Source organism: Aspergillus oryzae, chromosome 6 (genome assembly GCF_000184455.2).
Source record: "Aspergillus oryzae RIB40 DNA, chromosome 6".
Taxonomy (NCBI): Eukaryota; Fungi; Ascomycota; class Eurotiomycetes; order Eurotiales; family Aspergillaceae; genus Aspergillus; species Aspergillus oryzae.
The window spans coordinates 846275-873241 of record NC_036440.1 but is presented as its reverse complement, the minus strand read 5'-3'; the positions used below and the strand labels follow the sequence as shown (position 1 = coordinate 873241).

The following is a 26967-nucleotide window of genomic DNA, read 5'->3' as shown; positions in this document are numbered from 1 at the left end:
AAGGTCAAGAGTAAATACTTAGATAAGCCAATCTTTCGTGAGCCAGAGCATACCTTAAATAGTTATCAAACATTAGATTTTCAACCGCTTAAATCCCAAACTTAGAGCCGTAATCTTAAACGGACCGGAGAGAAGTCTGGCAAGGAGCAAAACCTAACCTAGAAAATACTCTAGCGTAGCAATATCAACGCTATTAACAGTATAATCCTTTCCCCCGCTATGTCAGAAGCGACAACTAACTAATATACTCGAAGTAGACAAAGCGCCTGCCTCAATTCAGGATTAGATTACTGATTATGAGTCCAACACCATTAGATATTATTTAAATAAAGTAGTGGACTTTAACACCGCTGCTGCGTTCCACCAGCAGCTATTAAATAAAGCAGTACAGAGGGAGTTCCAATCAGCGACCCTCCTAGCAGACAATACCGCATCTCTGGGATTAATAGATAAACACAAACGCCGCATTGCTCTTTTCGGTTTCTAGAAGGACCGAATTTTACAGAAACTTATGAGGGCCAGTAGCTATTCAATAGCGGATTGAAATAGGAAAAATAGTGCGCGATTCAAATGGAATATAAATGTATTAGGTTTATGTCAGTTAGACGCTGATTTTTAAACACTCAATATTAAGGGACAAAGATATCACAAGCTAAAGCAGTTCCTTGTGGCAATATCAACTAGAGCAACCGTTCTGGGAGCCCATACGCCATTCATCTGGGGTGTTTGGTGGATAGGACATGCCATTTTTTGAGCAACCGTGATGAAAGACAAAAAAATATACATCATTCACAAAAATATGTTGGACTCTGCATTGATTTCGGCTTGGCAAAATGAAGATGTAATCAGATGAGCTTGAATTGCCCATCCGTTCTCATAGCTCTCAGTAAAATTGAGACATGCAAGATACCAGCTTGTACGATTCATATATCCTCCTTGATATAAGACAAAAGTGGGCGCTGCTTTGGCTTCCAGTCCAGTAGTGCCTGTGTCTTCTGGCTGGAGATATAGTTGTCAAGAGCAACTATATTGGCCAACCACCCGAAATGTGCTTTCATATCCTCCCATTCCTTACTCTCCACCGGAACACTCAGCCGTTCTCCGATCGCTTCAGCAATATCTTTCAACGGAACGCCTTGTTCAGCCACGCCGTGGAGAGTTGAACCGGCTGGGGCCTTTTCGAGCGCCAAACGATAAGCTTTGGCAGTGTCTTGCACATGTGTCGCTGGCCAGCGGTTTAACCCGTCGCCCATATATATCGATTTCATGTTCTTCCGCGCTGCGTCTATCATCATTGGAACGAAACCTTCGTCCCCTTCACCATAATTGACGGGTGGGATGCGAAGGATAGAAACACGTACTCCTTTCGAGGCAAACGACAAAGCCAATATCTCTGACGGTCCTCGGGCCAAAGCGATAGGTGAACGAGGGTTAGGATCGTGGTCATCTTCTGTTCCTAAGCGACCGGGTGGAAGCAACATCGTGCCCGACGTGATGACCAGTGGCTTATTTGATCCAACAAGAGCATTTCCAATTGCCTCAATCGCCTGCCTCTCCTCTTGGCAGGCTGCTTCAAATTCAGCCACAGTGAAATCCTGGACGGTGTTTCGGAAAGCACAATGAATGACGCCCTCTGATGCGGCAGCTCCTTTTCTCAGACTTTCAAGGTCCCCCAGGTTGCCATGATATACGTCGGCACCTAGGTTGGCCAGAAGCTTCGCACCTTTCTCGGAACGAGTCAGGGCCAGGACGCTATGTCCTTTCCCGATCAGTTCTTCAACGACAGCTTTGCCGATGAAGCCGGTACCTCCGGTAACGAAAACACGCATTTTGGTTGCTCAAAGTGATGAAGATGGCTTGGTATACAGAAAGGGGAGATTATGTAGAGACCATGAGGAATTCTAGGGAATCTAACAAGATCTTTATACTAAACGTAAGAAATCCTACAGCTTAGTCATTTGATTACTTCCAGACACTGTTATTCGAGGAAGAATCCTTACTCGGTCTCTTCCTCATTTCTTAATAGTTATCTCCGGATATAACTCCGATCGGATTTTGGATCACATACCGAACCAAACCAAGTACTTGTGCTTACGATCAGGCCCCAGCACTTTTCCCTTCCGAGTGGGGAAGTGCGGCCAGTCACAACCACCGGTGCATATTTCGGAAAAATAGTCTGAGAGATGGTATTATCAACTTATTGAACGCTAGTAAGAGGGCTAGTCTTTTACGACTCACCAGCTGACGATCTGTACCGTGCACCATAACCCATGGCAGGGTTTAACGAATGAGGTAATTCGCCGGGCCATATATTATTTCCACAGATAGAAAGTTTGCATGTGGCTCCTCTAGAGTCAGGCGCCATCTCAATGAAAGAAAAGGCTGTATTCAAGGTGTATAGAATAGTAAATCCCCGGGTTCCGGGCTGAGCCCAATATGCTGACGTAGTTGTCTTCTCTCAATGTCCAACACATCCTCATGTCGATCTGTCTTACTAGCACAATCCTTTCCAGTAACCACAGGGGTCATACATGTTGGTTGTGTAGAGATGGATGTAATGAAAAAAGAAATATCGTTAATATCTGTTTAACGCAGCAGAGAAGAACACGCTCAGCAATTTCAACGGGGGACTACAAAAAGCGTAAGAGCATACCTATCAAGGGAGCAGGGTCCGTATACTTATACACCCTACAGCAAGGTGTATATGCCTTTTTACATGACTGGCGGGGAAGTTTACTCTTCGCCCGCTATTTGTGCTTTACGGAGTGGCGTAGGCACTAAATCTGCATAATCACGGCTTCAGACACGACTGACGTCACCAATAGTATAAATATTGTTGTTATTCATTAGTAGCTTACCTATATTATCTATTTTATCTAGAAAAGCTCGAATAGCGATATATTTCTTATGAATATTACAGATCTAGCCCATTGTATATTCATCCCAGAAAGGCATTATATTAAGCGGAGCTATGGTAAAGCTAGGGAACTGGATAAGAATTTGGATATAAGGTCGGCTCACACTTAAGTTCGCTCATGAAAATATTTGCTGGGTGCATAAAGAGGATGGATTGAAAAATCAAAGTCCGAATGTAGTTCCCCGCAACTCAGCCTTGTGTCTTCTCCTTAAATACACAAATGAAGATACGCCACGTCACTGCATTAGCTATTTTAATATATATTATTGATCTCTTTTTTTTAAAGCTTTCTTTCCCGTGAATAAAAAGTTTAAACTAATATTAAATATTAATATTAAGTTCTAAGATTTTTTTTTAACTGGCCGGGCTTATAATCTAATAAGTCCTTATAAAATAGACATCATTGATTCTTTAGAAAAGAGATTCTAACTATTTAGCTATCTAATAAAGGAACGCATCGGCGCTAGGCCTAATTAGAATCCCGCGGTCAATGTATTATATATAGTTAATAAATATAATAGTCTTTTGCCTTTAAAAAGCTGGAATAATAGTAATTAATAACCTAGAATAAATATTAATAATTAGAGTAAATACTTTATATTTAACTATTATTAACTCAGATCATACAGTTATACAGTTTTTAAGTCCTTTTTATATAATATTCTATATTAATAGAGATAGCAATACAGTATATTACTAGGCGGTAGATAGACTTAGTGAGGAGAGCCGTTATTGCGAAGTGGCCACTCCGATCCTCCGTACCCAGACTCGTAAGTGCCCCGCAACCGTTTCCTACCACGCCTATGCATCGCTATCAGTAGCCTCTGAAGCTGAATCTCACCCAGGATTCCAGGTTAACACTGATGGCCTATGGAACTGCAAAGCAGCAAGACAATGCAGTCATATTCCCGCGTTTCTGTTGCGTGTGAGGCCTGTCGGAAACGGAAGCGCAAGGTAAGCTCTCATGGTAGGAGCGAAAGAGCCTAAAGATTGAACAACTTCACCCCTAGTGCGATGGCTTACGCCCAACCTGCTCCTACTGCCTAGAACGAAACAGGATCTGTGAGTATACGGTGGAGAAGCGTGTGAAGTCAGTATCTACCCTTAGCAAACTTGAATGATGCTAATCTGCAGCAGGCGCAGAGTGGATCCGGACTATGTGCGGACGCTGGAAGACGAGATTGCAATACTAAAGCAGGAACTGGCACAGGCACCCTTCTCCAGGCGGACCATATTGGACGATGATATGGTTCATGCTCAGGGGGAGCCGAAGCGAAGCAGTGAAGAAGATGGCGCTGTTGCCATCCATGATAGCATGACCACGGCGATCGAGGATGTAAGCGCCCTGATATGGCGCATGAGCCTTGATAACAACGGCGATGCATCCTTTATCGGGCCATCGGGCAACTTCTGTTTTCCCGTCACTCACTGGGACGCTGCAGACTTTCGGGAGAAGAGAAAGGCTGTGGCCACGCCAACGGCGTCCACATCGGGAGCACCGCATATACCAGCCCCCTGGCCGGATCCGATTAATATACTGGGGATTACCAACTATCTGCTTGATGTGTTCGCAAACTTGATCAACCCCATTCAGCAATTTGTCGACAGCGAAACCCTCGACCAACTCCGCGGCGATGATCTGAGTCACGGCCTACGACTGGTCAAAACCGCTGCGTTGGCCGCTGCAGCTCTGGTTGCGGATGGCCCGCAGAGCAAGGCAATTGGTGATGAGGCAGCCGCTGCATTTGACAAGACAGCACTACAGCTCTGTCGAGAGTTGCCAGAAATCTCGACGATCCAGTCTCTCTCCATCATGTCGTGGAGAGAGCTAGGCTTGGAGCAACATAATATGGCCTGGATGTATAACTGTGAGTTACAATGGATATGCAAGGAGTAGCTCCAGGTACCAGGTTCTGACTTCTACGGCAAAGCAATGTGTGCCAGTCTAGTTCTGCACCTAGGCCTACCAGTCATCATAACCCCAGACAGAGGACCCGCCAGTCGAGCGCCTGGTGAGCTCTCCGCGGAGTCAAGAACTCGTGATTCACGGTTGAGGACTCTTTGGTCTTCTGTTTTGATGGACCGGTGCGTCAAGCTCATGATATTACCTGTCCGACCGGGCAGTGCCAACTGAACATATGCAACAGAATTGCAACCTCTCTCCTCGGCAGGAACTGTCTGCTCCCGTGGAAAAGGATCAAGTGTCCCTCCTTCCTTAGTGCGGTCGGTCCTTCGCCGTCTCTGGACGAGCTGGCATTCGACTACCAATGCCGCCTGTGGTTCATCCATGACCAGTACATGGACAAAATGTACACCCACCCCTTGATCTATCCAAGCGAACTCCTCCACTAAAGCCCCACAGTTACTCGTTTGATTTCTCCGAGCTCAGCAGCACCGAGAGATCCCGCCTCCTCCTCGACGCGCGCGACCAGCTCCTCTCCTTCTATCGGCAGATCCACCCTTCCCTCCAGCTGTCACGCACTAGCATCACCACGGAGACTCCTACTCCTGCTGTTATCTATCTCCACATCTCCTACCACATGTCCTTCATCCTCATCCACCGCCCTTACCTCAAAGTCGCCGTCCGAAACAGCCTGACTATCTACCGTCTGGCCCTCCGCTCCGTTACCACCGCTGCTGCATCCATCGTCCGTCTCCTGCGTATCCACGCCAATATTCTTCCGCTGTCCTTGGCCCCACCTTTTATCGTGCATAGCGTGCTCACGGCCGCCGTGACGCATCTGTGTAACGCGACTAGCACGCACAATACCTTGCGTAGCCAATCGATTGCCCACTTCCGCGTGTGTTTCCGTGCGCTTCTAGTGATGCAGAGTAGGTGGGTTAAGGCGACGCGCGCCATCAGGCTGTTGCGGGGGCTTGCGCACAGGTGGCGGGTTATGGGAGCCTTGCCGTTGCAATATGGATTCGAGGCTGGTGGAGGTGGGGAGGCCGAGGAGACCGGGTGGCAGCAGGCAGAGGCAGAGGCAGAGGAGGGGGAGAGGGAAGTGGAGAGGGAAAATGAAGATGAGGAGAGAGAGGAGGATGGGAGGATCGTAGATACGGAGGAAAACTGGCCATTGGCGGCGGAAGCAGATGCAGCTAATTCCAATTTCGATGGCGACGAAATGGAGATGTTTGACAGCATCCGCCCGGAGACCTTTGTCTTTGATACGGAGTACCGGCAGTGGGAGTTGTCTATGGGGTTGGAACTCTGATTCTTGCATCAAACTGATAGTAATTGAAATTTCCCCACCGGAACGAAGTCATCAAAACTAGACAGTTACTTCTCACAGAACCTCGACTCGGTCTTCTCTCCTTTCCTCGGCGTCCTCCTTCACATGCCTCCTATCGCAAGATCCCACGCCCAACCACAGCAGATCCGGCCGGCTGTAGTGGCCCAGAACGTCCACAAAGGCCTTGGTCTTGTAAATATCATGCATTTCTAGATCGGCATAGATAATACCCTCCTCGGTCGGCAGCAGAGGCTTGGAAAGAAGCCGGCCGTCGGGGCCAAAGATAGCCGAGCTTCCACCACCAGGCATGTTCATTATCGCGCCTGTGGCGGTACGCATCTTTTCGACGCCCTCTTGGCTGATGACCGCCGTCGTGTGGAGGACAAATGAGGATGATTCAATGGCGTAGGTACGTGCGAGCGCAATAGTTCCTAGACACAAATTCATTCTGTCAATTCCAACTCAGCCTGAGCAAGGTGGTGAGAAAGGCATACCATCCCTCGACATAGAGAACAGACTCTCATCCTCCGGCCCGCCCCACTCAAACAATGGCGGCCACGCCGCGACGTGGATCGCTTCTCGTTGCGCGCATGTATGATACTTTAGCAAGGGCTGGATATGCTCCCAGCACGACAAGGCGCCCACTCGTCCAACGGCAGTCTCCACGACACTGTCGAGGCAGTCGGCGAATGCGTCCCCAAAGATGGTGCGCTCCATGTGTGTGGCTTTGATCTTCTTGCGGGTGGTGAGGATGGATCCCGTATTCGAGATGATCGCTTGGGAGATGTAGAGGCTGTTGTGGATGTTCTCGGAGAAGCCGAGGACGACGATGACATTGTTTTCGTTGGCGGATTTGCAGATTTGAGTCATTTCGGGGGATGAAACCGTCAACGAGTTCTGAATGTAGCGTGAGTGTAGCTCCTGGTCGACGGGGCGTGTCCTGTTTCCAGTGGATCAATCTTTGTCAGTATCAGTGAGATATCCAACAATGATTGTACATGGGCCCAAGAAAGGCTTCAAGAGGGGGTCAAAACCCTACCAGATCCAAGCTGGATAGCCCGGAATCCAACATTCGGGGAAGGACACCAGCTGGGCGCCCTTGGAGGCGGCCTCAGCGATGAGGCTGCATGTCTTGTCGACGGTTGCTTTGAGGTCGAGCCAAACGGGCTCGGCCTGGGTCACGGCAACACGGACTTGGGACGGCTGTGGGGTAGTCATCTTGAACACTCGAAGGTATGTAGTATCTGGTAAGGAGAAGGGTAAGGGTCGATGCTGAACGGGATCAACTCCATATAAGGCACCACCCCATGAAGCAACGACGAACTGGTAATAGTTGTAACAGCCCCACCCCGCTTTCGGGAGGGTTGGTCTGCTTTATCTTAACGTAATTTCCGAAGCAATTTAATCTACTATCTATTCATACTATGATCAATCCCTCCACACTGTGGACTTGATCACGGCGGATGCGAAGGTTCCGCCGCTAATCCCTATGGGATCGTTCTGTTTAGAGTCTCAACCAGAAGTGGCGATTACCGAGAGTGGAGTTGGCGGGCGTATTCCGTCGAAGGGTACGCTCGTAGGAAAAAAGAAAACCTCCTTCAGTGCATTGAGAAGGGAGGCGAGTTCGTTTAGACACAGAATATTACTGATTCATGTCAGGACTCGGAGCAGCCGTCTTACGGCAGCATTCCCAGGTCAACAGATCAAGCGGTACGGTACGGTACGGTAACAGCTCTCATGCTCTCCGTGCAATTACACCGACCAACAAAATGTAATGTCACACATACTTGCTTCAATTACCTGCCCATAATTACATACGGATATTCCTGCGTCGAAGCAAATCCCGCCCATCTGCCCATGCCCGGATCTGTTTGCCCCAAATGAAGAGCGGAATATTCGTGAGCATCACGGCCACACTCACAGCGCCAAATGTCGAAAAGAAAATCAAGGTCCCCCTCTTTACCACAAAATCATTAAAGACAAATGATAGCCCGAATGCAAACGCACTTTTGGCAACCATCGCCAACCCAAAACAATCTCCTGCCCGCTGCCCGCAAGCATCGTTGGTATAGGCCACGATTCCTGTACATCCCATACCCACGGCGAAATTCAAAATTGCCATGAACACGCCACATACCACAGCAGATAGCCCATACTGCGTCGCAGCACCCAGCCCAAAGGCACCCACTATCATAGCCAGTGTCGCGGGAAGCATGACCGGTAGACGGAACTCGGGCTCGTATATTCCGGCATTCTTGCCAGCCATGGACTTGCTGCTGAGATCGCACAGAAACCCACCAATCACAGTACCCAGCGCTGAGCCTATCAAAGGCCCAATGCCGGTAAGGCTACCGACGGCTACGGTGGACATGTTGTAGGGTGGTGCAGTAAAGATTTGTGATGCGACGGCGCCGAGGAGGATCGTCCAGGTAAAGGTCATAGACCACATGATGCTACCCCAGATGACGATAGGGTCGATCACGATGGCAAGGGGCTCGGTGAAGACGAAAAGGGAGTTATGGCGTTGGACGGGGATCGATTCGATGCTGGCACTGGTCACAACCGGCCGGCCACCCTTTTCTTCGGTGTCAAGCTCTGGGTGATCTAAGGTGTGGTCGTCCGAAGACGTTTCTAGGTTGCATGTGGTAGGTCGACTGCCAGAGATCTCACGACGAAATGTAGTTTCGGGGAAGAAGAAGATCACGGCTGCAAGGAGGACGCCAAATTGGATGGCCTGGAGCCAGAAGGCCCAACGCCAGGAGAGCGCTGAAATCACGGTACCGCTGATGATGGGCGTGAGGTTGACTGAAACAATAACAGCGAAGTTCCACAGGCCAACGCGCCAGCCGCGCTCGTCCACGTTGTAGATATCATTAATGGAAGCTGTACCAGCGAGGGCGAAGAAGCCACCCATACCCAATCCTAACTAGTTAGCATCCAGGAAGCCACGAAGATGAATGTTCGGAGCTTACCTTGAAACACACGCGATGCAAGCAGCGAGGTGTAAGACTTCGATGCTGCACCCCAGCAGCACGCGGCGAGCACCAAAATCGTCGTAAAGAGGTAAACCGATCGCTTGCCGAAGCACCGAGCAGAGCAAGAACAAACGTAGGCGCTGAGCCCTAGAGCCATGACCAGGCTTCCGTTAAGCAATGTGATACTAGTCAGGCTCACTTGGAGATCTGCGGCCAAGGAAACAAAGGCTGGAACTAGAAGCGGGCCTAGAGAGCCGGTCGCGCAGGATCCAAAGATGATAGTCGCGAATAAAAGCTCTTTTCGCAAACGACTCCATGTTAGCGGGTCTGTGGAGGACACTGGAGGTCCGAATAGTAGCTGGTGCTTCTCGGAAAACATTGTGATTGAGGGGCGATATTTGTGAACACAAGAAATACATACGGACGGGTGCGATGCCTGGATCTAAATAAATGCCAGTAGATTTAAGCTTATACGCATTATATAGGTCGAGAAGCAACCGAGGGAACATTGGTTACGGCGGAGTGCCGCCTCCTGCAAGTTTGCTGTCTGTCATTCGATTAGTGCCTAGATAACTGCGATATAGGGCATGCAGTGTCATTAGTATGGCAATCGCGGGATCTGGTCAGCTATCACGGCGGCAATTGTATCTCCGCCGCTAATGAACCGCAGCCCCACAATAAGGCTTTCCCCATTAGACTTCCTAGCCAGAGGCTGTGTGGGTTATTCTGAAAGTGGACCGCGCTCAGAAAATCCGCTAGATCTTCACATTCTTCATACTTCCGATCAAAACTGGTTAGTCAGTGCCTCATATCTAGTTTGCTAGTTGACGTCCCAGATAGGGTTGTATTATTAGTCATCGACATCCATATCTCTCTGTAGCAGCAGTATCTCGGTCTTATCTGAACCTGTAGGCCTGTCAAAGTCAATCACGCATCGGGAATTGGTGGAACACGACCAAATCCCGGTCCTAGTGCATTCAGGTATAGACATGAGCGAGAACTACTAAAGAGCTTCATCTGCCGCCATATTTACTGTCTCGTACACCTGGTATTCACACAAAGAAAGATAGTTCCCATCGTTCGACGTATCGGGTAATTTCTTGTTCAATGAAGCATTTCATGCATATAGGCTTCGCGGCCAGCCTGTTAACCGTATGCTGGGCCTCCTCAAGTTACCATGGAATGGGCAACGCCATGGTCCGTCGAGCAAACGAGTTAACAAGGAAGGGCAATAACAACCTGACAGTACACGAGATTGTCGCCAAATGGGATCTGGAAAATCTTACTATTGCTGCTGTCCGGGAAGCACCTGTTAACTGGCCTCTTCCAATGCTGAACAAGGACTGGGATGGGGTCACCCTTGACTTGAACGCCACTGTCGACTTGGGCATTAGTCTGATCAAAAAGGCCTCTGAAAACCAGGCACGTGTGATTGGATTTCCTGAGGTTTGGTTTCCCGGTTATCCTAAGGTGAGCTGATTCTCCCTTGTCATTGGTATACTCCTACTGCAATCATGAAATTATTTGAGGAATTGAAAGTTGACTTGAAAAGTATCACTAGGGGATTCTTAACTCCGAAAATCCTAATCCTTGGTTTGAATACCATGTCAGGGACTATATCGAGAATTCCCTAGTGATTGGAAGCGATAACTGGAATAAGCTTGTACAAGCGGCGGTCGACAACGAGATCTATGTTGTAGGTGGACAAATGTTGACTCGTCGAATTTTGCCCTCCTAACGTACTTTCAGGGACTGTCCTTCTCCGAAAGGGATGCCGCCCATTTGTACATGGCGCAGGCCTTAATATCCCCCGATGGCGAGATCCTCATCCACAGACATAAGCTTAGACCTTCAGCGCAGGAGAGAGACCTGTGGTCCGACGGCACAGTGGATCAAATATACGCTGTCAGTACTCCCATCGGTCGAATTGGCATGCTTTCCTGTGGCGAGCACACAGCCCCCGAAGCGACCTTCATCATGCAATCCCAGACTGAGGATATCCACATCGGATCCTGGCCGTGAGTTCTTCCCGTCCATCTTGACGCTGTACCCCAGTATTGAAGAGACCTTTGTCCTGATATTCAATTTTGGGTTAAAGTTTGGTTCCGGACTTCGGCAATGCCTCTCTCACATATGAGTCCGCGGAAGTCATCACCGCACTGGGTCGTGTATACGCTATTCTCGGTAACACAGTCGTCCTTCAAGCGGCTATCGGTACGGCAACCCTCTTCCCCGCTGGATCGTCGGCTGTCTGGTCACAGACCGTCGCCAATGTCTCTTTCACCGACCAACCGCTTGTCTACCGGTCTTTTAATGCCAGTGCATTCTCGAGTACGACATACAACACTGAGGGTGAAGTTTCTTGGGGAACGCTGCAGGCTATTAATCAGGGATTCCCGCAGTATATTCCGCAGGAAACGGGGGAGTATGTGGCTTGGCACCAGAATCTGCTCACAGATTTATATAATGAGTCAAAGGTTTGAGGTAATCGCGGGGGTTGGATGATATTGTTAACCGCTGTTGGTTGCTTTACTTGACTCTGCCTTTCTTCACCGTCTTTGACCCTAGAGTGTTTGTCTGATCTAGGTGCGTTTGCAGGAGGCTCGTGGAGGAGGGATTGGTCCTTGTTGTTGTTCCTTACTATGGATATCATCGATAAGAACTCTGCGGCTAATTCTTTCCCGGAAGTCGGATTTTGAGGCTAGGGTCTGTAATTTAAGAATTGAGGATTGCTGGTGTACGATAATCAGGGCGAGCGATCAGATAAATTTAACTAGAAGCGGATAGCTGTTATCTGCTAGCCGTAACATGTATATAACTAGCTCTTGCTTTTTTTGCAGGGTAAGATCACCGGACCACGCTGCAGTGGTGCGGTCTTTGCGGTCCTTTCCTAGGTCTAGTCTGTAGGATTTCTATAGAGAAGCAGGGATTAGATAGGCTATATATATTATATATAGACTGTGTTGAAAACTGTATAGCTGTACATTTAGAGTGCACCGTACTCCGTTCACAAGCACCCATAGAGTGTGGGGACCATTAAGACAGGCAGGGTGATCAAACACAACAACCATGGACTATCCACAAGATATAGACACGTTGGATGACCCACCGAGTACAAACTTATCGTCAATATGGTGTAGCCTCACCTTAGGGTTGCCATCCAGCTTGCCATGAATAGAGACGCCTTTGTCTTGGCTATCCTTGTATAGGAATAATAATGATATCACGTCGGTCTTCTATATAGGAAGACTAGCTCTTCGACTTTTCCACACAGTATTAGGTGAAGTAATAATTCCAAGAAGCCATACCATGACTGGGATCACAATTCACTGCCAGTGTACGCCAATATGCACGGCACTCGTCTGGGCCTGACCCGTAGCTTTGGATTCGCTTGCTGGATAAGCCGGCGAAGTCAGCTTCATATCACGAAAGGTTTGGGTTATTGCTGCCGCGATATTATTCATGGCGCAATGAAGTTTCTCAACAGATTTGGCTGTGCAGCCAGTGATATTAGAATAGGCAAGAACCTGTATTAAACCGGTACCAGCGTAAACAGCGTGGGGGTTGGAGATAAGTTGCACACCAAATCGCCAGTCTATCTGCGCATTGCCGCTGAAGAGGTCCCTCACAAAGTCACCGATTGCCAAAGCTGATTCTGAGGAAATTGTGAAATTCGTGTTAGGTTGAACTCCCACCTTGCAGGGGCACGCAGCGACCTATTGACTGCGCAGAAGCTACACGCCGGGGGGTTAGTAGCTGGGTGGGCAACCACCAGCAAATCTCTCCTGCTGTATGTTTTCTTGCCGCTTTGCCTTCACTCTGTTGAGCCTCTCTTACCTAAGATCGTTTATTGCTAGATGATGCAAGGGGTGTAGGTGTAGGGGCTTAAACCTTGATCAGTCGAGTACTGCAAGATTACAAGTAAACAAAAGCAAGTATCGCATTCCTAAGCGATCATGTCCAATTCCTGGCGATAATTTGCTACTTAAAATGTCAGTATGCCCGGGAGATCGAGCTCTATTGACCGACACAGCCATATTTCTAATTGGAGAGACTCTATTGATCCATAACGTCTCTGCCACCTCCAAATAAGCCCATACCTACCATAACAAGCGAATATATTGTATTTTAAGCATTGTTTTTAAAAGCTAAGTTCCCATGTTCCCACATCTCGAGTGATGGGATCCATGTAGAACTGATAACTACTGCGTGGTCGTTCCAGTTGATAGTAACTGACCGGGGTTTATCGTCTCGCTGAATTTCTTTCTTGGTCTTAGACAGATAAGGTCTGCTGAAAACAGCTGTCGCTGCCGTTATAATGTGTTTGGATGCATATCCAGGTTGTGTATTGCCATAACTGTAAGTTTTGGAATAGTGGGCTTGTACGGTCAATGCAAACGATTACACCCTCACAAAAGCTTCATAAATACACCCATATCTCGCGGCCTCACACAGTAATCTCGCCAGCTTCCAACCCCATACACGGATACCTAGTTTGAAGGTCGCAGAGAGCTTTCGTCCGTCCCACATCCTTTAGTGCAAAGCCATCAATACGTTCGGACTCGTTCTCACTCATCAGCAGCTCCGTGTCTTCGCTATAACACTCCAGTGGCGCACAGCCTAAGCCTCTAAAACTCCTTGATGCTCGCCAGAGATAACTCGACTTTTTGAATAAACTATTCAGAACTGCGGGTTTCTACCGGCTGAGTAACTTTCAAACGCTTGACAAGGCTGATTTCACCCGCGTTGTATATACTCCCTCCAAGACGCCATACCGTGATTAAACTACTCCTTCCTGGTCCTCGGAACCAGGAAAGGTTATGTAGAATTATACTCTAGATGGTGCCCTGTTAGATAGACGGTATCTGAGCAGTAAAGGATTTGATTCATGCACCACGACAGGTCTTACACATACATTGAAACCAGCAATACATAATTACAGGTAGTCAGCAAAGCTAAATACGATATCAACTAGCATAAAGATAACGAGACGGTGCCACGAGGATCAAAACAAGCAATCAAAAAAGCTTAAGGTTCTCAAAGATATCCGTCAATCCATTCGCATCCTCCTTGGTTTTCTCCGGCACAATGTTCACTGGAGAGACAGGATATTCGCCGGGGACCCGAGGAAAGAGGACACGGCCTTTCGGTGTTGACATACTCTCGACGGGGGTCCAGTAGGCCTCGGACGACACAGACGGCGATGCAGGCGGTATGATCAAACGCTGTTTCGAAGTTGGCTTTGTCTTTCGTGAGCGTTCAATTGGAGTTGGGGTTGGGGGGTCGCTGTAGTCGTCATCAGGCGTTCCAGATGCAGAGCTTGAAGGAGAAAGTCCAGGTATCGATTCCGCATCGTCGTCTACAGTCACGATATCCTGGTCGACAACGGACTTGCTCGTAGTATTTGGCTCAGAAGGTGACAATTTGTTATCCCATGATTGAACATATCCTTGAGCCCATTTGTACCATCTGTCTGGATCTGAAGGGAACTCAAAGAAGAGTGGAATAGACACTTGGGACCGCTTCTCGGGGCTCTGGAGGCCCTGTGAAAATTGGCACCAAACGTTGGCACGTTGGTAGATTTCATCGAGATCAGCTTTAAACCATTCTGTGTGAGTCGCGTTGCACTTCAGACATGCATGCTTGTATCGAAGCCGAGCGAACTCCAGCTGCACTACCCTTTCGAATACCTCCGAGTTTGGACAGTAGAGGGACCTTTCTTGCGTAAAATTCGGATAACATTTCACATGTTGACTAGCCCTTCGCGAAGGGCTATCAGTGTGTCCCAACTTGCACATGCCTTCCGCCTCTTCACACTCAAAGATGTACAAATAATCTCTCTCCTTCTTCCACTTGTGGGTAATGAATTTTTGACTTATCTTGCCGTCTATCAACCGATTAAGTTCCTGGGTGAGCTCACCCCTGACCAGTTTGTCGATCTTGGCAGTTTGATAAGGTGTGAATTCGAACTTGGGACTTCCCTTGTCATCGTTCGACTGTGCATTGACTGGCGGCTGAAGCTCGGCATTCCACTGGTGCACGGCTGCTTCTATGATCCCTTCTGATCTGCTTTTTTGCCGCCCGCAGATGGTAAGCTCGGCCAACTTCTTTAACATACCTTCTCTCGTTTCATCCTCAATCATAGTCTTGTAGCTGTTATGAAGCGCTGCGTGTAGTTTGTTGATTCCATTGATATCGTACACCTTCGAGCTGCAGCGTTCTCCATCTTTCGTGTATGCGGCACACACAGTATATTCGGGGTGTGAAGGCGATAAAAGACAAAATGGAATGAAACTTTTCTTATTTGTCGGCATAGCTAGCTATCTTGGCTGAATATCTCCCACTTTGCCCAGTGGACGATAGGGGCCTGGGGTTGACCTTGCTTATTATATGGCGCTCAGCCCCCTGCCCGAATCAAAAGCAGTGCCGGAGATCCGAGAGAGCAAGAAAAGCGCCCTGCGACCCCTGCGGCATCGACGAACCCCTCTCAATTTTTGCCAAAGGATCACTACCCCGGCCTAGGTGAGCTCGTCTGCGAGTCATGTCCATTTTCACGAAAACAGGATTGGTCCGGGGGTACGGGCGAGCTGTCGGTCGGCGGCCCGTCCCAACAGCGTGGTGGATACGACGAGCTACTAGTAGTCTAGTACTTTGATATCAGGGGGCTGGGGCTGGCCGAACTGTCGGATTTGTTCACGCGGACAATGTCGATCCCATATCGGTGAGGGGAAGATAACATTTGATTGGCTGAGCAAGATACTCCATGCGTCGGTTCCTGCAGGTCTTGTTAACGCAATAGTCTTTTGGGGCTTGAAAGGCCCCTGCCATCTGGACAGGACTTTTTGGCGACATCACGCTTGTGACGGAGGTTATCGGCTTATCCGTAGGCAACGGCAGGGTCCGGGTGTTTCCCAATTCGCACTGCCAAGCGCGCCGGTGCCTGGAGTGAAGGCACTAGGTAGCTAATCACAGTCAAAAGCTACAAGACAGCGGACACTAGACTTTATGGCTAGGTAAGACAGCTAGGTCGCATGGGGCACAATAAGGGCAGGTAAGCCGGCATGGAGAATTTCACCCAGTCTATTCCGTACTCGCCCTAATCTCACCCAAGTCGCGCGACGGTAGAGCAGCCTCACCCAGTGTCAATGCCATCGAGCCCGAGCACCATATTGCAAATGGTACTTTCTCCTCAACAATGCTTGGTTGGTTTTCTAATTTTGGGGAATTGGGAGATGATGAAAAACTGCGGGAGCCCAGTTGAGCGCATCCCCTTGAGATCTTGTTCTCGGGGTAGACACATCAAGAGTCAAGACCCGTATTCCAGTCTTGCATGAATTCTTGGATCCATTTCCATAGCTTAGAAGAAACGACAAATATATCTTTCCGGAGTCTCGGTTGATTGTTGACGGTATACTGTGTTTTCCATTCGGATATCAATGTAAGCTTCCTAGCTATTGTGTTTCTGAAATCCTTGTTCTAGAAATAGTCTTTTTCATCCTTTTCAATTTTCGAGGGTGGCTGATCCTCCTCTTGAACTTCGCTATAAAGCTGGATGTAGTGAGGTAAGCGCCGTTGTTGTAAGAAGTACTCCCTCACGTTCTCTTCAGGGTCATGTTTGAAGTGCCATATAGCTGATTGCATGCCCAGTCGCAATTTGGATCATCATCTCCTTCTATAAAATTGATCCATAAAAAGTCGCATTTTGCCAATAAAATTGTCATGAAAGGAATGGCTTTGCTACAACACAAACAATAACCATCAAATCATTCCGGAGTGCATCTCATTATCGTCCGGGAGACCCACGTGTGGGTCCAAGACCAAGGCTCTCGGTCCGTCCTGGAGGGTTTTCGGTTCTACACCGATCATTGTATGATAAGTGCTAGCTACCCTTATTCATGAAAGCTTCAGGAAGCATGTGTCACCTATCTACGTGCGATGCCGATATCAGTTCAACTAGGTTCACCAGGAATGACTTCCGAACGAGACGTTCACATTGGACAGTCTTTATGCGTGCTGTGCAGATAAGCTGCAACTGTTGGGTCATATATCCTTGGTGCGTCCTGCTTTGTTTCATAGCTTTGGCCCGTCTAATCCGTTGACAGATCTAGATCAAAAATCGCATACTGTTCCTGACTGTAAATATCTATGCGGACGCTGTTCCTATTCGCTGTACTCTATGGTCTGGTTTTATACAGCGTGCTACGACGTTCTGCAGAATAGCTACGAGCCCTTCGAGAAGCCTACTACCAAAGATCTATGAAGGTTCGCTGATGCAACCAGGGCCGTTTATAATGCGAATATAAGGAATATAAGGAAACTATATTGGTTATGGAAGGACTCTTCAGTATGTACACGAGAGAAATTATTCAAGATAGTTTTAGATAAGATTTGTTAGGGTAATTACTCAGCGAAATAGTAATTATGATCTCTGAACTAATATCTCTATGCTGGTACTTGACTATACTTGGCGAGATATGTTGGTTGATTGAACTTCTGAGGGATAAAGGTGGAATCCAGAGTAGGCGGCTAAGTTTAAAGCCAGAAATTTGAATGTCTAAAATAAAATATCGTGGAATCTCTTACGTGGTATAGCTTAGTAGTAAACCGCTCGAATTAATAAGTACTTTTAAACAATACTATATTAAGCTATTTGTTAAGATTAGTAAGATTATTCTGTCAGGCGATTGCATCGGTATATGTGGGATATAATTTGTTGGTTATTAGTTGAATTTTAAATTGAATGGTTTGTTATGGTATAAGGTTCTGGACGCGAGAAAGATTGATTTAGAGGTATCTATGAGCTGTATTGTATGTTTGTCCAGCAGTAATAGAGGAGCGGAAGCTAATAAACGTAGGGTCTGTTTATAAGAAGTATTCAGCTTGTTTTAGGTGGCTTATCTCTGTATAGAGCTTGGAGCTCTCCTTTCCCACCTAAATTCTATCTATAGAACTTTTTCCAAGCCCGAGGTAAATCTCGCTTGGAATACTTTAAAATTAATTCCTATATCCAAGAAGTACTTGTCTGCTGTGCTAACGCTAAGATGGTTAGGATCTATGGTTTCTCAGATACATTGGAAGCTTTTAGAGAGTTTATTGATATAATGAATCGATGTATGAGCAATAGCTATAGGTACTGGATTTATTTTTTGTTTAATAAATATGAATATACTAAAGCAGCTTGGGTCTGAAAATTTAGGCTTTGCTATGGGCTAGTATTTAATTTTATTTTAGTAGTAAGTCGTTCTTTTCCCGTTTTTTTATCTATAGCTTTCTAGTAAGCTCCAAACTTCACTAGGGAGAACTATTATATTTGGATCTTGATTTCCAGCTCGGATTATTGATTAATATAAGTATTATCCTTTGGTCAGGGATGGCGACGGTACTATTTCGGGGATTTTTCATGATGGATTAAATCCAGCGACAAGGGGCGTTTCCGACATTGGAGTAACCTGCAATGACCAACATGACGTCGGGCCGTTGGGGTCTCTGCCTTCGGATGTATGCATTGAACCCCCAGCAGTCCCTCCCGGTTAAGGCTCGATCTCTAGTACTTGGTACATGACAAAGGTGCTTCTTAAAGGCCTTCTAAGGGTATATGTATGTAGGGATAAAGAGTAGTTATACCATCCCTGTCTGGGTCTTCTACTATATTACAGCGATGGGCATATTGAATCGATTGGACAGGTGTAATGGGATCACGATATTAGTCAGGAGACTGTTAAGTCTATATACATTGAGAACGGTGTGGTTGATGGATGAGAATATATCAAGGACATCCGATGTGGCATTTATGATACTGACCTCAAGGTAGAAAGAACTGGATGCCAAAAGCTTCCAGAGTGTGGAATCATTGTTTGGTGGTGTGGCCAGGTTGGTGACAGAATACTCACATATGACGACTAGGAAGAAACGCAAAATACAACTTTGGCTCTTTCCCAAAGACCCATGAGGACTCCGTCGGTAATCAGCGACATTATCCTGCCATGATTAGTTATAAGGCAAGAAGTTGTTCACCTTCACGTACCAGTCAGATATTAACTTCGAATAGTTGCAGCCCTCTAGGATTTTGCTAAGGGTGAGGTAAAGGCGATCACAAGAATTGGTAAAGTGTATTGGGAAATTTTTTCTATGCTAGGGTAAGCTTCTGGCATAGGCGATGACAGTCCTTTATAGCTTAAGGAAAGTGGCAGTGCCCAAGCTGTATGGCATTGATGTCTCGAGTAGAGTAAGTAGAAAAAGGATGCTATTTCCCAGGAGGGGTAAACTTTGTAATCATGGATGTCATGAGCCAACCAGCCCAGTTAGCCGCCTGGCCATGGTTGCTTCTGAGCACAGAAGAGGCGATTGGCATCGATGAAAGCAGGGATACTCATCCCACTACATTGCTCTACCCAATCAGCAAACTAATTCTAACCGCCAGCAGGCTCTTAGGTGAATTTCAGCTTCGATAGATCTCACCAAATCATGGGTTCGGATTTGCTCAGGTACAGCTCTAACACTTGGTATGTGTATTATATAAGTTAGTAGTTGTATGACGTCTGCATTTCTAGAGCATATCTGCCCACGTTGTTTTGGGTGGGACTTTACCAGAAAAGTAATATGGATGGCCACAGTTTTGTCTACTTTTGAGACTGTCAGACCACGAGACTCGGATTCTCTGGCAGTCTCTATCCAGTCATCATAAGCTACGCGATAGGTATCTCTTGTAGTGTCTTGTATATCATTCGCAACGCCCCACCCCCCAACAACAGAATCTGTAGGGAGGGAGCATCTGAGCCATGATTTGAATTTTTGGCCGGTCTCGAAAGTGATCTTCACCCTGCGATGGATTGTACGAATACACGAGAAAAACAAGCTGTCATGCGTGGCTTCGGGGGTGGAGGTAGGGAGATATTCCTCTTGAGAATAATAAACTATAGGGCGCCTTCCGCTTCCTTACTTGACGGATAATCTAACCCTATTTGAGATGATGATCATCAGTTTAGTCGATAAGGGAGAGGTTGTATGTTAAAATCCAGAAGAGCATCCACTTACAGTCTATTACTTTCTGGTAGATAATTTCTCGAGCTGGCTACCAGAGTAATTTCAAATTTTTACCTCGTTGGGGCTTAGGGTGATCGATCTCAACAATCCGAAGCCTCGCTTCCTCAATGTTCGACTGCTCTTAGTAGGAGACTTTATTTATCAGGGTATTGGTGAATGCAATGAACTCCCGGGTTCGGACCCGAACAGCATTCAGCCACTCGAGCTGTTCTTCGTCATCAAAAAGGCCTTCTATACGATCTTTCCCATAAAGAACCAGAACGGCCAAGGTTTGTTGAAATTATACGAAAACCCCGCAACAGACTGTATGATCGAGTCCAGTCTCTTGTTCGAAAGCCTTGCACATATTTATTGGCACTGTAACTAGGCTTTCAAACATCAATCAAAGAGTGATATCTGAATAATACCCACTGAACAATGAAGTGAGTGATAACGGAAATCTAGTAGGACAATCACTCGATCAAACTTGAATGTCAGTATACCCGGTAGATCAATCTGTTGACCGACACCAGCCACACTTCTAATTGGAGAGACGGACAGTCCCCGCACGGTCAACCGTGGTCGGAAGACCTGCCGAGGGGAACGGTGAAGACTCGGTGGGCCGAATGGGTCCCGAGAATCCTATTCGGTGTTAGTCTGTATTGACCATCCGATTCTGCACAAGAGATTCTCGAAGGTAGATAAGCCGGTTAAAGGTAAGGATCCTGAGTGTTTCCATGTCGGAAGAGGTTCATAATGGCTGTACTTGATTAGTCTATATTCCCTTATCACTACATGAGTTGAACTGCTCCAATTGGAGTTATCTAAGCTCAATTTTGATAATTGCAACAGTACAGAAAAATTTCCCACTCGTAGCTTTCAAGGACTACTCTCCAGGACAAAACTACATTCAGTACTATCCCGAATCTTCAATATATTCCTAGATAGGACCATAGATCCATCGCCCACAGAAACCGGGAGAACAAAACGGAGCGAAGAAAAAATTTGCACCACACTAGGCTAATATTAGAATTAGTATACGTATAATCATACAATGATGCCAAATATCGCAAATTGTCAAAACCTTCACGAGGGGTATTCCGTACCGTGAGGGGTACAATTGACATCTCCAATATGCTTACCGTCTAGCTACACGCTATTGGACAAGTTTTGTTTTCTTTATCGCAACTTTTTCATCGAGTATCCACTGTTGATACACGGTAAGTCTGGTGTGGTGGGCCGAGGTATCACGTAATTTTTACCGTACTTCGTTGATGTGCACGGGCCAGTTAATTAGATTAGAGGTTTGCATTCGTTGCTACCCTCATGCTCAATGCTCATGTAATGATTTGCTATGAAAAATCAGAAGAGGTTTGGTTCTAGTTGTAGTAAGTTGATATGTGTTGTGTCTGGGGCAGCGTACAACTGTTAAGCTGAAATAAGATGTATGTCTCAACTGGTATGATGCGGTTATATATATAAACAGATAACAAGTGCATAGTAGTAGCTCATCAACACTATCGACCGGATGATGTCAATGTTGCACTTGTCAAAGGAATAAGAGCTTAGTAACATTAAAATTGGATTGAATCTATAAAGTCTAATAACCCAACCGATATACATATGTACATATAGCCGATGTGATAATAAGCGTCAAAATCATAAACGAAACCCACAGTATTCACCCGCATCCAGCCTCATACTGTGACCCGGGTCTTAACTGTAAGGATAGTAACCTCCACTTACAGTCTGGCAGATCCACTCAGCTTGGCGGAGATCAATCTGCCAATCTCGGGATCGACCTTGTTAAACAAGTCAATGACACCGGTCCTCAAGTCCGCGGGGAGGGTCACGAGAGTTTCCGAGATGTTTGATGCGCACAGTCTCCTTTCGGCATCATCAAAGACGTTTCTCCACAGAGCTCTCGGCTGTACGTAATCGGCTTCGGTCACAGGAATATTGTTCAATCCCAGAACAGCTCCCTTGAGGAACTCTCCATGGCGCACGTCTTGTGTGGACCGCTGGCTCTGAACTGCAGGAGTGAACATATTTGGGTTATAGTTTGGCTCTGCACCGTAGTTGCTGGTCTGAGTCAAACCGTCACGCTCAAAGGGAGCATACACAGGCGCCACGGGACGGTTTGGTGGCAGATGAGTGTAGTTGGCTCCGAGACGATAGCGTTGGGCGTCAGGGTAAGCAAACATACGGGCATGGAGCACTGTTGAAGGGTTGATTAGCACTAGATTCGAGATACGTTTAGCGTAATGAAACAGAGGTATCACATACTGGGATCCGGCGTGTAGGTGATACCAGGAACCATGTTGGATGGAGAGAATGCTGCCTGCTCGATTTCGGCGAAGTAGTTGGCAGGCTAGATATTTGCATTAGTATGGGATGCAGCTCAGTTGGAGTCGGAGTAGCCCTTACATTTCTATTCAATGTCATCTTGCCAACCGGAATGAGGGGGAAGTCCTTGTGTGGCCAGACCTTGGTAATATCAAAGGTCATCAGGCCGGCCTTCTCGGCCTCCTCAGGCTTCATAACCTGAATGTAGAGACCCCAGACAGGGTAGTTCTTACGTGCGATCGAATCGAACAATTCCGTGGTATGGTAATCGGCATTGGCACCAGCAAGGCGTGTAGCTTCGTCTTCGGAGAGATTGCCGACGCCTTGCTCGGGGCGGAAGTGGAACTTGCAGTAATTGAAGGATCCATCGGGAGCGACCAGCTTGAAGGTGTGGAGACCAAAACCAGTAATACGGCGGACGGAGGAGGGGATACCGCGGGAGCCGAACAGATGAAGAAGACCGTGGACACTCTCGGGGCTGTTGACATGGAAATCCCAGAACTTGTATTGACGTGAGCAATTGCAGAGACCTAAGGAGCAGGTGTTGCCCTTACCATCGTGAAATCATGTGCGTTGGTTTGAGGGTGCTTTTTATGAGCGCGGTTGACTGCCGGGAACTTGAGAGGATCCCGCACCCAGAAAACGGGCTGCTATGGTTAGTATAGCTGTTGCAAGTATCTCATGTGTATGTGATGAATCATACTGTGTGATTGCCGACAATATCATGGTTACCCTCCTCAGTGAAGAACTTCACACCGAAGCCACGGACATCGCGAACCGTGTCGGCACTACCCTTCTCACCACCGGTGGTACTGATTCTGCAAAGAACCGGCGTCTTCTTGCCAACTCCGTTGAGAAACTTGGCACTAGTGAGATGGGAGATGTCATGGGTGACTTCGAACTCTCCCCAAGCACCAGCTGCTTTGGCATGGACAACTCTAAACAGAGTAAGCACACAAGCCAGGTACAAGTGATTGATTGTCTGAAATTACCTTTCTGGGATTCGCTCACGGTTGAAATGAGCCAGTGTCTCGAGAAGCGTCGTGTCGGCAAGGGTGGTCAAGCTACCACCACCGAAAGTTGGGAGAGTCGTGGAGACCGAGGGGTCCGAAATAGGCTGCCCTACAAGTGCAGCCGTCAGCCAAGGTTGATTTGTTATGTTTTACCAAGTGATCAATGCTTACCCTCAGCCAAAGTGTACTGACGTGGTGTCTTCGGGATCATATTTGATGTGGGTTGTATGAATGAAAAATGAGTAGATGTCTGACGCAATTGCTCTTATTGTATTTCTGGAGTAAAAATTGAGGAGTCTGGGGTTCACACCGATCTAGGCCCATTGCTCCTATATATATATTTTCTCTTCGATGTGGACCAACACAATTTGACATCCATATGCCCCTCCGGCCTATTCTCGGAGGTGGATACTCGGGCCGGTGCTGACACCTCATTGGGAATATTCGGGCTTCCTTATCGCGATGAGTGTAATCCGAGAATTGTCAGTGGCACGCAAAAAAATGTGGATACGAGAGAAATGAAGCTATAGTGGAGCAGCGAAAAACCTCATCATTTCCCTTTCGTGATGGTTTCCCCTCATGAGGGGAAACCCAGAATGCCGCGTGAGGGGAAGACAAATATCACGTGCAAGACGAGGGACACGCCACAAGTGGCTTTTCTGAGTATGACTATGGACGCTAAAGTCCCGTGTTCCTGTTACTATGTCCCCTTTCGGAAGTAGTATCTAGAGTCCGATCGATCGCCGAACCATCTCCACCGCCGGAATTTCTACGGTCATTCTGGGTCAATCTTAGCTCAGCCTTAGCTCGACCTTACTCTCTCTGAATACATCCTATTCCATGAGCTATTTTCGAAGACCTTTACGATCCATCACGGAAAGCCGGCATCCCCCTCATTGATGACAATGTCTTCGAAAGTCTGGAGCATCAATCCTATGGAGGATGTCAATATAAAAGAACCATGGATTCCAGCACCAGGAACATCTTTTTATCATCATCACAACAATAACAGTTACTACAATAACAAAAACAGCAAAACAACAAGCTTCTTCCAAATCTTTCAATCCAATCTACAATAGAATCACTATTTCTATTACTTCAACCATCACCATGAGTGCCCAAGTCAACAACAACCAATACGACTTCATCGTCGTTGGAGGTGGCACCGCTGGCAATGCTATTGCTGGTCGCCTTTCCGAGAACCCCAGCGTTCGTGTTCTCGTCGTCGAAGCTGGTATCGCCAACCCTGGCCAGATCGATGACATCACCACTCCTTCCAAGGCTTTCGGACTCCGTGGAAGCCAGTATGATTGGGCCTACAAGACTACCATGATCAAGCGTGACGACTACGAGCGTATTGAAAAGCCTAACACTCGTGGTAAAGCTCTTGGTGGTAGCTCTTGTGCCAACTACTTTACCTGGATCCCCGGATCTAAGGCCACTTTTGATGACTGGTACGAGTTCGGTGGCAGTGACTGGACCTGGGACAACTGTGTGGAGTACCTCCGCAAGTGTGCTACCTACCACGATGATGAGAAGCTCTACCCCACCGATCTGAACAAGATCGGTACCGGTGGACCTGTCCAGATCTCCCACGCCGAGCTTGTTCCTGAGCTCGAGACCTTCCGTAATGCCCTCACCACTGCCTGGACCTCTAGGGGCGAGCCGCTTTCCGAGGACATTTACTCCGGTGAAATGCACGGTCTTACCCACTGTGTCGACACGATCTACAAGGGTGAGCGCCAAGGTAGTTGGCTGTACCTCGAGAACAAGCCGAACGTCACTATCCTGTCTCAGGTCCACTCCAAGCGCCTCATCATCGACCGCACGACTCAGACCTGTACCGGTGTGACTGTTGTCGACCCCACCAATGGTGCTGAGCTCAACCTCTATGCTACTCGCGAAGTCATTGTCTCTCAGGGTGTGTTCGAGACTCCCAAGCTCCTGCTTCTGAGTGGTATTGGTCCTGCTGCTGAGCTGAACAAGCACGGCATCGACGTGGTTGTTGACTCTCCCCATGTTGGTAAGAACCTCCTCGACCACCCTATTGTGCCCTTCGTCCTGCGTCTCAAGGACGGTGTTGCCCTTGATGATCACATCCACCGTGCTGGACCAGCCAATGAGGCTGCTGTTGCTGCCTACCGCCGCGACAAGACTGGTCCGGCAGCTTCCGGTTTCCTGGAGCTGGTTGGATTCCCTCGTATCGATGAGCGCCTGAACCGCTACCCCGCCTACCGCGAGGCTAAGGCTGCTAACGGTGGCCTTGACCCCTTCGGTCCTGGTGGCCAGCCCCACTTCGAACTCGACTTCGTTGGACTCTTCAGCTCTGCATTCCAGTGGCATTACCCTGTGCCCCCGTCTGGTAGCTACATGACCGTCATTGTCGATCTCCTTCGCCCCGTGTCTGAGGGTGGTGAGGTTACCCTGAACAGCACGGACCCTCTCCAGCAGCCCAACATCAACCTGAACTTCTTTGCCGACGACCTCGACGTCTTGGCCATGCGTGAGGGTGTCAGGTGGACTTACGATGTCCTCACCAAGGGCGAGGGCTTCAAGGATCTCGTTCTTGAGGAGTATCCTTGGAACATGCCTCTCGACTCGGACGAGGCCATGAACAAGGCTGTCCTGGACCGCAGTCAGACTGGATTCCGTAAGTATTCACTTTTCTGGCCTAATTCGAGATGCAATAGCTAACCCCTTTTCAGACCCTTGTGGTACCGCCCGTCTGTCGAAGAACGTCCAACAGGGTGTCGTTGACAACAAGCTGCGGGTGCATGGCATCAAGAACCTCCGCATTGCCGATGCCTCGATCATGCCTGTCATCCCTGACTGCCGTATCCAGAACTCGGTCTACATGATCGGTGAAAAGGTGAGAATATGGAGTCCCTTCAAATTCCTGAAGTGCAGTATAACTAATATCAATCGTGTCACAGGGTGCCGATATCATCAAGGCCCAGTACCGGGAATTGTATGAGCAGAAGAACATTCCCTACTTCTCTAGCAAGCTGTGAGAGTCTCTCTGTGAGACTTGAATGCTAGGAAGCGGTCTTACCGCGCTACATTACTATAGACAGATTGACAGTGTTTTATTGCTTTGTCTTTTTGAATTAGACTCTAGTTTGTTAATGCCCTGTTATGTATATACGTCAATATAACTGTATAGCTATACCAACTACTCCTCTCGTAGCCCTTTAAAATTGACTCAATAATCAAACCAGAAGTAACATCACTCACTTAGCCTCGAACCACTCAACACTCCATCGAGGGAAATCCAAAGGTGAAATACTCCATTCATCACAGCAAAAGGCCTCAAAGACAAGAATTTCAAATGGCCACGAAACATCATTAGATGAAGGTGACCACAATCTCATTAAAAAGTACTCTACGTCAATACTGAACAGAATCCTCCATACTATCTCAGATTCAGCCCGCAAAACTCCCACCTCTTGATGTTATCTAAT

At 47.6% G+C, this 26967-nt stretch overlaps 8 protein-coding genes across 8 annotated transcripts; 3 read left to right on the top strand and 5 right to left on the bottom strand.

Moving 5' to 3' along the window:
• Nucleotides 1-923: 923 nt before the first annotated feature.
• Nucleotides 924-1829, bottom strand: AO090020000383 (SDR family oxidoreductase; the record flags this gene model as incomplete). Its single annotated transcript, XM_001824658.1, has 1 exon — nucleotides 924-1829. One exon carries the CDS (start codon nucleotides 1827-1829, stop codon nucleotides 924-926), a length of 906 nt encoding a protein of 301 aa, XP_001824710.1.
• A 2937-nt stretch (nucleotides 1830-4766) lies between these two features.
• AO090020000384 (fungal specific transcription factor domain-containing protein) lies at nucleotides 4767-6132 on the top strand (the record flags this gene model as incomplete). The annotated part of the gene is made up of 3 exons (XM_023238024.1): nucleotides 4767-4785; nucleotides 4828-5002; nucleotides 5280-6132. 3 exons carry the CDS (start codon nucleotides 4767-4769, stop codon nucleotides 6130-6132), a joined length of 1047 nt encoding a protein of 348 aa, XP_023092820.1.
• Nucleotides 6133-6204: 72 nt separating this feature from the next.
• AO090020000385 (carbon-nitrogen hydrolase family protein) lies at nucleotides 6205-7368 on the bottom strand (the record flags this gene model as incomplete). Its single annotated transcript, XM_001824660.1, has 3 exons — nucleotides 6205-6581; nucleotides 6645-7090; nucleotides 7190-7368. 3 exons carry the CDS (start codon nucleotides 7366-7368, stop codon nucleotides 6205-6207), a joined length of 1002 nt encoding a protein of 333 aa, XP_001824712.1.
• Nucleotides 7369-7960: 592 nt separating this feature from the next.
• AO090020000386 (uncharacterized protein) lies at nucleotides 7961-9504 on the bottom strand (the record flags this gene model as incomplete). The annotated part of the gene is made up of 2 exons (XM_001824661.1): nucleotides 7961-9072; nucleotides 9123-9504. 2 exons carry the CDS (start codon nucleotides 9502-9504, stop codon nucleotides 7961-7963), a joined length of 1494 nt encoding a protein of 497 aa, XP_001824713.1.
• A 728-nt stretch (nucleotides 9505-10232) lies between these two features.
• On the top strand, nucleotides 10233-11147 carry AO090020000387 (uncharacterized protein; the record flags this gene model as incomplete). The annotated part of the gene is made up of 3 exons (XM_001824662.3): nucleotides 10233-10595; nucleotides 10687-10821; nucleotides 10875-11147. 3 exons carry the CDS (start codon nucleotides 10233-10235, stop codon nucleotides 11145-11147), a joined length of 771 nt encoding a protein of 256 aa, XP_001824714.3.
• Nucleotides 11148-14143: 2996 nt separating this feature from the next.
• Nucleotides 14144-15439, bottom strand: AO090020000388 (GIY-YIG nuclease family protein; the record flags this gene model as incomplete). The annotated part of the gene is made up of 1 exon (XM_023238022.1): nucleotides 14144-15439. The coding sequence occupies one exon, from the start codon at nucleotides 15437-15439 to the stop codon at nucleotides 14144-14146; it is 1296 nt and encodes a 431-aa protein (XP_023092821.1).
• A 4863-nt stretch (nucleotides 15440-20302) lies between these two features.
• On the bottom strand, nucleotides 20303-23717 carry AO090020000389 (uncharacterized protein; the record flags this gene model as incomplete). The annotated part of the gene is made up of 8 exons (XM_023238021.1): nucleotides 20303-20378; nucleotides 21894-22365; nucleotides 22434-22518; nucleotides 22575-22994; nucleotides 23048-23140; nucleotides 23197-23431; nucleotides 23486-23615; nucleotides 23678-23717. The coding sequence occupies 8 exons, from the start codon at nucleotides 23715-23717 to the stop codon at nucleotides 20303-20305; spliced, it is 1551 nt and encodes a 516-aa protein (XP_023092822.1).
• An 899-nt stretch (nucleotides 23718-24616) lies between these two features.
• AO090020000390 (GMC family oxidoreductase) lies at nucleotides 24617-26517 on the top strand (the record flags this gene model as incomplete). The annotated part of the gene is made up of 3 exons (XM_001824665.3): nucleotides 24617-26156; nucleotides 26212-26375; nucleotides 26440-26517. 3 exons carry the CDS (start codon nucleotides 24617-24619, stop codon nucleotides 26515-26517), a joined length of 1782 nt encoding a protein of 593 aa, XP_001824717.1.
• Between the last annotated feature and the right edge of the window lie 450 nt (nucleotides 26518-26967).